This window comes from Archocentrus centrarchus, chromosome 8 (genome assembly GCF_007364275.1).
Source record: "Archocentrus centrarchus isolate MPI-CPG fArcCen1 chromosome 8, fArcCen1, whole genome shotgun sequence".
NCBI lineage: Eukaryota > Metazoa > Chordata > Actinopteri > Cichliformes > Cichlidae > Archocentrus > Archocentrus centrarchus.
In genome coordinates, this window is record NC_044353.1 from 14,671,073 (window position 1) to 14,682,355 (window position 11,283).

At 37.1% G+C, this 11,283-nt stretch overlaps 1 gene segment (V, D, J or C); it reads left to right on the forward strand.

Moving 5' to 3' along the window:
- The first annotated feature begins 8,185 nt into the window (after positions 1 to 8,185).
- On the forward strand, positions 8,186 to 8,632 carry LOC115784401 (Ig heavy chain V region 914-like). The segment is given in 2 exon segments: positions 8,186 to 8,228; positions 8,325 to 8,632. Coding segments are annotated over 2 exon segments (351 nt in total).
- Positions 8,633 to 11,283: the final 2,651 nt, after the last annotated feature.

The following is an 11,283-nucleotide window of genomic DNA, read 5'->3' on the forward strand; positions in this document are numbered from 1 at the left end:
GTATAGACGGTCCTCACTTTAGATGAGGTCATATAAAATACTTAATTAACAACTAGTAACTGCTTGAAACATTGCTATCATTAAACATGTTAGATCCAAATTTATTAAGCATTTTTATCAATGTTTATAAATGGCATGCTAACGAGGAGTGATGCATTATAAATAATGAATTAAGTATTAATTAATGCCTTACCAATGCTTAATCGTGTGTAGATATGTCAAGTCAAGATTTCCTACATTTCCCAACCAAAGACTGAAACAGAGGCTAGTCAGCCTCTGTTTCAGTCTTTGGTTTTGTGTGTGCTTTGTTAAAAGCTATATCCACTCTAATGCATCTCTTTAGGGTATGACAGTCAAATTTGCACAAGCGTGTGATGGTGCTGTACGAATGATTTTGTGTGTGTGTGTGTGTGTGTGTGTGTGTGTGTGTGTGTGTGTGTGTGCGTGTGTGTGTGTGTGTGTGAATGTTAAATAGAAAATACTTAGATGTAGAAAATGTTTGTATGACTGTGTGTGAATGGATGATTGAGACACGTTACATAAAACGTTTTGAGAACTCATGGAAACAGCCCATTTACCCGGGCCACAGGCTGAGTTAAAGTAAACATATAAATAAAGACACTTAACTAAATGTCTAAATACACATTTTATTATTTTTAATCATATTTAAAAACATGTCAACAAATTATTAATATGAGTTATTCCCTGTACATTGAGGAGCAAAATCGTTTTAAATCTAAAACGTATTGAAGTCAGCAAAAAATAATCCAACTTGAATACTTTCTGATAATAAGTAATTACTCATATTATATTCAAACAGTACTAAAAAATACTGCAGAACATGAAACACTTACAGTTAACTTAAAGAACAATTATCCATTTGTATAACAGTCACTCCCTTTTCTGATGTCTTGATGCAAATCTTCAGCCATGCAGTGTATTTCTGTCCTACTCATTGGTCTTTTAATTCATGTGGACCATCAGAAGTCACACTCCAGCTTCAGGATGATGAACACACTCACTCATCTGCTGATTGTTCTCTCTTTGCCCTGTAAGTTCTCTTGCTTCTTAATTTTTCTTATCTTGTATCAGAAAACACCAAATGATACTCAGTTGTAGCTCCAACAAAACTTCCCAGGTAACTGTCTCACTGGTTCCTCCCTCCTTTCATCTCAACAGGTGTGACAGGACAGAGTATGGAGTCCATTCCTTCCCTTTCAGTAGTGAAAAAGCCTGGAGAGACTCTCAGCCTCTCCTGTAGGGGATCTGGCTTCACATTTAGTTGTTGTGTTATGATCTGGGTCAGAGAACCTGCAGGAAAACCACTGGAACTGATCGGGAGCGGCTTTTCTGATGCCAGCAGAAATAACTATGCAAGCAGTTTGAGGGGGCGTGTAGAAATCAGCAGAGATGACAGCAACAGCATGGTGCATCTGAGGCTGTCTGGACTGAGGCCAGAGGATTCTGCTGTTTATCACTGTGCCAAAGAGAGACACAGTGGTTAAATTAATTGAAGAGGCTTTACAAAAACATCCTGCCAGAAGCCAAAGGAGGCAGTGGTTGATCATAAACAGGAACACCAGCTGATGAGATAGTTATTGAGAAATTTCCTTAATAATAATAATAATAATAATAATAATAATAATAATAATAATAATAATAATAATAATAATAATAATAATCTTTATTTATATAGCACTTTTTATGGTGCACAATTCTTCACAGAAGGAAAATCATAATTCAAAAAAATCCAAAATGTAAGAAATAGTGAAAAAACATTTGTTTTTCTTATCCTTTCTATTTACTGGGCTGATAAGGACAGAATATTTCTTTTACAAATCATAAAAGACAAACTATATGTTTTAAATACTTAAAATAATTATTTTTGATTGTCTGTAGATACTGAAGGTCAAACACTGACTGAGTCTGAACCAGTGGTTAAAAGGCCTGGAGAATCCCACAGACTGACCTGCACATACTCAGGGTTTGGTGGTGATATTACTGCTGCTTTGATCAGACAGGCTGCTGGAAAAGGACTGGAGTGGATTGCTTGGATCCGCCATGACCGTGGTGAGATCTACCACTCTCAGTCATTCAGAGGCCGGTTTACCATCTCCAGAGACAACAGCAGAAAGCAGGTGTATCTGCAGATGAACAGCTTGACAACTGAGGACTCTGCTGTTTATTATTGTGCTCGACAGGCACAGTGACACAAGAGGCAGAAACTCTGTACAAAAACTCAGCACATCAAACCAAATGATAATTATCTTTCTGCTACTCTCAAATTATTCTTAAATTAACTGAAGATCAGCGTCTCACCATCACCAGGTCTCGTATTCTGTGAGCAGCTGGTACATAGCTTCAGTCAGACAAGTTCAGTATTGATTTAGACACTTCAAACAGCACAGCAACTTTAAATGGAGAGAACATGCAGCCTGAAGACACTGCTGTGTGTCACTGTGCCAGACGCCATAGGAAAACAAACTATCAGCAGAGCTGAACAAAAACCCTTCAGTACCTGATTAGTTGTAGCATAAATCGACCAAAAGAGGAGACCTCAGACCATGAATGAATTCAAGATGTTTTTTCGTAAACTTAATCTGTTTGAAAATTCTCCAAGCTGAGTCTTTAAGCAGATCTTAAATAAAATGTAACTTGTGATGAATGCGTCTGGAAAAAAAAAAAAAAGAACCTGTTTTTAAAACTCAAAATTAAACTTCTACAGGGAATTAAATCAAATTGTATAAATCTGACTCAGTTTTAATGCACTACATAATATGAGTTTAGCACAATGGTCTAGCTTAGCTATATCCACTGAAGTTCACATCTCCCACTCAAGAGGAGTCAGTGCAAACCTTACTGTCTTCCCACTCAACCTATCTGACTGTGAAGAGGCTGCCAGAGAACAGCTGTAAAAAATTAAACATGAAGGACCACTGGAAAATCCTGCTGTTCTAACGATCGACTGCGCAGGTGAGAAAACCTGAATCCCTAACAGCAAGTGACCCGTTTACACTGATCTGTACAACCTCTGGATTCACATTCAGCAGCTGTTAGATGACTTGTGCAAAAGAGTGAGGAGTCATGATGTTAATCTAACTGACTTAAAAACAAATAAATGAGGTGTTAAATGACACACATATCTTAAACAGTTTTACACAATGTATCAGTGACTACAGGCTGGCAACAAATCAGTGGTGAGTTTTTGTGCGTTCATAAGGTTAATCTGAATAATAAAAATGCAACAGGCATTTTAGAAATTTGTATGAGATGAAGCATTTAACTTTTGGAGGAGGAGGAGCTGATGCAAAAATTTTTTATTTTTTATTTTTTTGAATATGTGCTGCAGAGTAAAACTTAAACTTAAAAAAGTTTTGATGCAGCTCTTAAATAAAATGTCATGAAACTGAACTTTGCTGTCATCTTTGATGAACTGATTTCAAATTTCAGAAGGAAAGTTGGTTGAATTGACATTTTCACTATATGCATTTATTTATTACATCATACTTTTTAATCTACAAACTAAAACCAAAAACCTGCACAATGTACTTGAAAACAAAGGGAAATACAGAAACCCATGTTTATGTAAACTGTATAGAATGAAAACAGCCTTTTTTTTTTTTCAGAACAAGTTCATTATTTTCTATGCTTGTAACAACTTAAGTTTTCTCATTCCATCAGTGTCTTCCCACTCAGCAGTGGACCTAGTATAATGACCGCCAATCACAAAGAACTGCTTTGTTTGCCAATGTGATGAGCAGATGTTAAAAAAGGTGTGTTTATTCAGACTCCAACTAAAACCAGGTCAGTGGTTAAAAGGCAAAAAAGGCTAAAGTCTAAGCTGGCCTTGATGTTCTCGAGTGTATCCAGTGTATTTATATTCATGAAGGATTGTCTTCATTTATACTTAGTATGCCTCTCTAGGGTGTTTTTGAATTGTTTAGATACTATGAAAGTTTTTTGTTTTATTTTCTTTATTTATTATTTTTAATGTTTTTTTTTATGTATTGTGTGAATTTGCAATGAATTCTCTTTTTTTTATCCTTTCAAATCCTTACAGTACTTTTTGTTAACAGTTTATTGCACTAACTGTTTGACTGCTGAACAAAGCATGCATAGAAATTCCTATATGTACAGTATATGCAAATTGCATTAAACAATACTATTTAACAATCTTTATTTAGTTGAATTAATGTGTTCAAGTTTTTTAAGTTGCCAATTCGTTTAAGTGATATTTTTTGCTCAGGAGGAGGAGTCAATGCAAAACTGATGTGTTCTTCATAAGTGTTCTAGAGTAAGAGTCAGGGACTCTTATATACACACGGCAGACTAGACAAAGACAACTGACTTTAACAATGATCACACCTGTTTATTTAGTTGTTTTCCTGTTTCTGTTTCATTTCTTGGATGGTAAGGACATTTTGCTGACTTTATATATTTTTTCTCAATGTACAGGTGAAAGCAGCACTCTGTTGAGTTATTTTTTTGTTAGGTTTGGTACTGCTGTTTTTATTTCCATTTTTTTCTTCTAAAAGTTGGACTGAATTTAGGTGAATAAGGGGCATTAAATTTAGATTTGTACAGATGTGAAAACACTAAAACCATTGAATAATCAGTGAACAACAAATAATCATGATCTCAATATTGGAAAAAAAAATAATTGTGATGATAATTTTGGCCATAATAGTGCAGCCCTAACGTTTACAACTGACTGCAGCATATAATATATTTAACAAGAGAGTGGAAAAATGAGAGCTTGCTTTAAAATTGTCAGCAGAATAAAATCAAATCATACAATAATGACATAAACTGTAATATAATAATAAATAAAACTCAATGAATTTGTCGAGTATTTCAACTAAACTTCTACTTGTAATGTGGTTTATAAATAGTTTGTTTCCTCATTTGCAAATAAATCAGTGCAATGTTCCTGAAATGCACATTATATAAACCAGCACAGCAGTATATACTTAAGTAGCCTACGTTTATTCAAAGTCACAAGTTTTAAACATAAAAAACAAGGTAATGTGTTTTGGATTTAATATTATAGTTTATACGTAAGGATGTTTAGACAACTAAAATCAACAATTAAATGGTGTAATTCATTTCTCCCGCCCTCTCGATGATATCCTGTTACAAATCTTCAGCCTATGCAGTTTGCATCTTCTCCCTCTGCTTGCTGGGTTTTTTCATCCATAATCAGAAAAGATGCTAGATTAATGCTGTCTAAGATGGCCCAGCGCGATCTCTTGAAAGAGATCCTTGAGCTCCAGATTTTCATTTCCTGTTTCAATAAAGGTATAAATGACAGTATGAACTGGTATCCGGAGGGAAAAAGAATAAATATATATGCCATCTGCATTTGTAAGGTTAGCAAAAAGAATATGAAATTCAATGTGTTTTGCAGAAATTTGGCTGATGTGGAGTGTGTTTGTTTTTAAGAAGGAGGAGTTGATGCAAACTATGATCTCTATCATGTCTGAATATGCGATGCAGAATATAAGACTGGGACTGCACGATTAACCACCACTGCAGACTGGGCAGAAACAAACGGCCTTTACAATGAGTCACTCAGAATTCATGGTCGTTTTTGTTATCCTTTCAACGTGCTGCGCTGGTAAGGAACGTGCAGTCCTTTTTACAAACATTATTCAAAGAAAAATTATATATTTGAAATACAAACACTAATTATTGCCATTTGTCTGCAGGTACTGAGGGTCAAACACTGACTGAGTCTGAACCAGTGGTAAAAAGGCCTGGAGAATCCCACAGACTGACTTGTACATACTCAGGGTTCAGTGGTGATTATAATAAAGTTTGGATCAGACAAACTGCTGGAAAAGGACCAGAATGGATCGCTTTTATCGGCATAGACAGCATCAATATGTACTACTCTCAGTCAGTCCAAGGCCGGTTTACCATCTCCAGAGACAACAGCAGAAAGCAGGTGTATCTGCAGATGAGCAGCTTGACAGCTGAGGATTCAGCTGTTTATTATTGTGCTCGAGAGTCACAGTGACACAAGAGGCAGAAACGCTGTACAAAAACTCAGCACATCAAAAAATTGCAAAATTTGCTTAATTGATTGTTAGACATTAACTCACTGAAAGAAAAAATAAAACTGCTTTACCAGGAATGTTTGAAGTTGTATCAGTAAAACTTAAAAGCAACACAACTGCCAAACTGTCCTGTTAGTCACAGGGCAGTTCATATTATTTTTTAAGATTTGTCATTGCCAATCTGTATGTAAAGCAATCTTCATCACGCTTTTATACTGTCAGATGCAGCAGACAAAGAGAAGCTCCCATCAGATCATCTTCAACACCAGCATGTTCTCTGTAGCTCTGCAGCTGCATAAATCTTTAGTTAATATGGGGTAATTACTGGCTGGGGTCAAAATTGACTGAAGCCATACTGTGAAGGTATAGAAAATGAGTAGATTAACTTTATAAACACATACAGTACTTCTAGGTATTACTCCCAGGGTCACTTTCTCCAGAGATGACTCCATGCCAGACAATAAGAATAACACATTAACATCAATAGAGCTAAAAAAACAAACAAAAAAAAAAACAAACCTCAGAGCTTCAACATGAAGCCACCAGAGAACGAGGCCTCAGATCACACATGGTTAAAATATCAGGCTGCTAAGATAAACACTCTTTTTTTCATCTTTTATTCTTTTTATCTTTATGTGTGAACAATAAAAACAAGGGAAATATTTTTATTTCAGTGGTAATAAAAAACATATTTTGTACGCCAATAAATAATTCATCGTTTTTGTCTGTAATGAAATTATAATAAATATTACATCTCAGTAATATAATGCTGAATCTATATGTGGAGTTTTTCAACTAAACTTCTACTTAAAAAGTGTACTGTACTGAAGTTTACACATGGTTTTGCTTATATATTTGCAACAAAAATTTTCCTAAAACATGAACATTATCTGTATTACCTATGTAAGTAACACGTTTTGGATTCAATATTACATTTCACAGTTAAGGACACTTACATAAAAATGAAAATTATGTAATTCATTTATCACTCTGTCCCAGTGATCCCAGTTACAGTTTGCATTCTCTCCCTCTGCTTGCTGGACTTGCTCTGTTTTCATCCACCATCAGGAAAAGATGCCAGAGCACCACAGTAACGCAAACCATAAAAACCCCTCAGTGGATGAACATTTGCAGCATGAAACCACCAGAGGAGGAGCCCTAAGACCGTGAATTGAATTCAATATGTTTTTCTCAGAAACAGGCTCCCACAGAGACATGCAGCTGCTGGTTTTTGAATGGGGGATGGGGCGAATCAGTGAAATATTAATTTTATATTTGCCATGGATGTGAGACAGATAAAGAGCCTGAAGTGTAACTTCAGAAATAAAAATAAGTGCTTTACGTTTGCCCCTACAACCACACACAATGTTACAAAATCGCCTATAAAAAAAACTAGAATCCATTGATTCTGAGCAAACTGAAGCTGTGTCTGTATTTGTCTTGAATTTGAAATCAGCAAATCAATATGTAATTGAAATACTGCTTTTCAACTTTAATTCATTGGGCTTTACAAAGTATTACATTAACTGTGCAGGAATTAGAGCATTTCTTAACCCCACGTTTAGAGACTCGAGAGTAATTGGACAACTTACATAATTTTAAATACAATAGAATTATTTTTTATTACATGGAAACTTTAATACTTGGCAACCAGTAAGTGAATAGCATAATGTATAGTATAGTACAACCCAGTACATGTCTCAATTCATCCTGCTACTTCTACCAGCAGCCACATCATCAATAAACGCTGGTGACTCAGTTGCATTGGCTGTCATACATGCCTGTGAGATAAAATCTCTTCCAATCATTCTGGTACAAGTTCATGTTTGTTTCATCTGCCCACAGATAATTTTTCTGAACTTTGCAGTATCTTTTAGTAGTTTTCTGGCAAAGTCAAATCTGGCTTTTAGCATTTGTAATTATATACTCAAAAAAAAAAAAAAAAAAAAAAAAGAAATCATAAAACATTTCCAAACTCTTAACTATTAATAACAGGATAATCTACTGTCCTATCTGTCTATCAGCGTCCATCTGTATGCAAACAAACTTCCTCACAGACGGATATAAATGCTTGATGTGATCATGTGAGTTGCAACAGAAGCTCCCAGCAGACCTTCAGTATCAACATGTTCTCTGTAGCTCTGCTGCTGCTGCTGACAGCTGGGTCCTGTGAGTCTCACTGAGGCAGAAACACTGACAGAATGATCACAGTACACTGCTATTACACTTACTGTTACAGTTGCATTCAACATCTTTTCTCCACAGGTGTGAAGTGTGAATGGCTGACACAGCCAGCATCGGTGACTGTGCAGCCAGGTCAACGTCTGACCATCACCTGTCAGGTCTCTTATTCTGTGGGCAGCTACCGGACAGCTCGGATCAGACAGCCTGCAGAGAAAGGACTGGAGTGGATTGTAATCGGAGGTGTTGGATATACATCATACTACAAAGACTCACTAAAGAATAAGTTCAATATCAGCTTTGACTCCTCCAGCAAGACAGCGACTTTCACTGGACAGAATGTGCAGCCTGAAGACTCGGCTGTGTATTACTGTGGCAGAGAGTCACAGTAACACAAAACATCAGGAGACCTGAACAAAAACCCCTCCACAGTGTGAAAAGTTGTTACATAAAGCTGCCATAGGACGAGCACTCAGGTCACTTGTGATTTTGGACTGGTTAAATAGGAAAGGCGAACTTTATAAGTCAAAATATTAAAGAAAAAAACATAAAAAACGCCTTTTTTTTAAAGACACTAAAAATAATTTCTAATAGATGCTACAGCCAGCCATAACTTGCTCAGTCTGTGAAAAATACCGACCAAATTCACATGCCATGATTTATCAGAGGAGTAAGCACACTATGGGAGAGGATACATCCATCCATTCACTTATCCTTTTCAGGGTTGCAGGGGGGCTGGAGCCTATCCCAGCTGTCGTAGGGCGAGAGGCAGGGTACACCCTGAACAGGTCTCCAGCCTGTCGCAGGGCCAGCACAGAGAGACAGACAACCATTCACACCTATGGGCAATTTAGAGTGACAAATTAACCTAACCCCAGTAACTGCATGTCTTTGGACTGTGGGAGGAAACCCACACAGACACGGGGAGAACATGCAAACTCCACGCAGAGTGAGGCCTGTGACAAGGTGGAATCGAACCCAGACCTTCTAGATGTTATTGTAGCTGTGAGGCAGTAGTGTTAACCACCACGTCACAGTGCTGCCGAAAGAATACAGTTATAAGAATAATGTCACATTAAATTTAAGAAAATTACAAAATATTGTGATATGTTAAATATCACTTCTGTATTAAAAAAAGTTACCAATTGTAAAACAATATTTGACAAAAATGACACAAACATTGCTGTGTGCATTTTTATTATTGTTTCACTATTTTCTTTCTGCCAAACTCCAGACAAACTACTCAGAATGCAACACCTTTATTAATTCTTTATTAATAGCAGTGTAAGAGGCCATATTTAACTCACCAGGAAAAATCGCAACAGAGCATGGCACATGTGAGTCTGTCCTACCTAAAACCAGCAGACTGGTGAGCCAGAGGCAGAATTACAGAGGTCTGAGAAGAAAAAACCTGACGAAGACCCAGTCTGTCACACTTTACTCCTCGGTTGCCCTTGAGTTGGCCAATGACTGGAGCATGGAGTATGAGCAGAGCTCACTCAGCACCCCTCCCTCATCACTGAAGCATCAAGACAGAAGTGAGACTTTCCTCTCTAGCCTGGTGTTCAGTGGAGCAGGGTGCTTCATTTCTGGGTTAGGCAGGCTGCTGGAAAAGGAGTGGAGTGAGTTGCTAGGATCAGTGATAGCAGTGGTAGCATCTACTATTCTCAGTCAGTTCAAGGCTGGTTTACCATCTCCAAATACAACAGCAGAAATCAGGTGTATCTGCAGATGAACAGCTTGACAGCTGAGGATTCTGCTGTTTATTATTGTGCTAAAGAGCAACAAGTCACACAAGAGGAAGAAATTCTGTACAAAATTTGCTTTTCTGAGTCACATTTTCACACAGGGAAAGGACAGGAGTGGATTGGGATGAAACACTCTGCAACTTCATACAAAGTCTCTCCAAAGAACAAGAGACTGCTGTGTGTTACTGTGCCAGAGAGTCACAGTAACACAAACCTTCAGTAGAAATGAACAAAAGTCCCTCAGTACCTGAACAATTGTAATATGAAGCCACCAGAGCAGGAGTCCTCAGACAGACACAAAAGCAGACAGCAGCTGTATCTGCTGATAAATAGTGTAAAGACTGAAGAGTCTGTGATACACAAAGACTGAATTAGATATTTTTGTTAAACTTATTCTGAACAGGAAGACAACAAACTGACAGCAGGTGCATCAGCAAGTGAGCAGTCAAAGTAGAGCTTCCAGTCTCAATAAATACATTTTTCTTTTTCTTATTTATTTTTTTAAAAGCACCAACATGAGGCAGTAGATCATATTAATTATATAAAATTATAAACAAGCTCTGGGTCTTAGATCTTTTACACTGAAAACAACTGTAACATATAAACATAATGGCATGAAATTAAATTAGTTTGTGTGTCAGTAGATGTAAGTAAAATCACTTTGGTTTAGTACAGAGGGAGCACTGCATCTGGTTTAATGTGTGTGTCTGATTATTTGAAAAATTTCTTCTGCATCATATATACATGTACACACACACACACACACACACACTAGAAATGTGGTATTTTGGTGGAGGAGGAGGAGTCAATGCAAAACTGATATCGCCATTGTCTCTATATGTTCATCTGCAGAGCAAAAGTCAGAGACTTAAACAGACACACACACTGCTGACTGGTCAGCGATAACTGACTTACAATGATCAGATCTGTTTACTTAGTCGTTTCTCTCATTGTGTTTTCTACCTTGGCTGGTAAGGACATAAATCTGTTGGACAAACAAACATATTTGGTGACAATGTGATTGCAATAATGAGCTGTAAATATTTCTGCAGGTACTGAGGGTCAAACACTGACTGAGTCTGAACCAGTGGTTAAAAGGCCTGGAGAATCCCACAGACTGACCTGCACATACTCAGGGTTCAGTGGTGATATTGCTGCTGCTTGGATCAGACAGGCTGCTGGAAAAGGACTGGAATGGATTGCTTATATCAGTTACGACAGTAGCTATATCTACTACTCTCAGTCATTCAGAGGCCGGTTTACCATCTCCAGAGACAACAGCAGAAAGCAGGTGT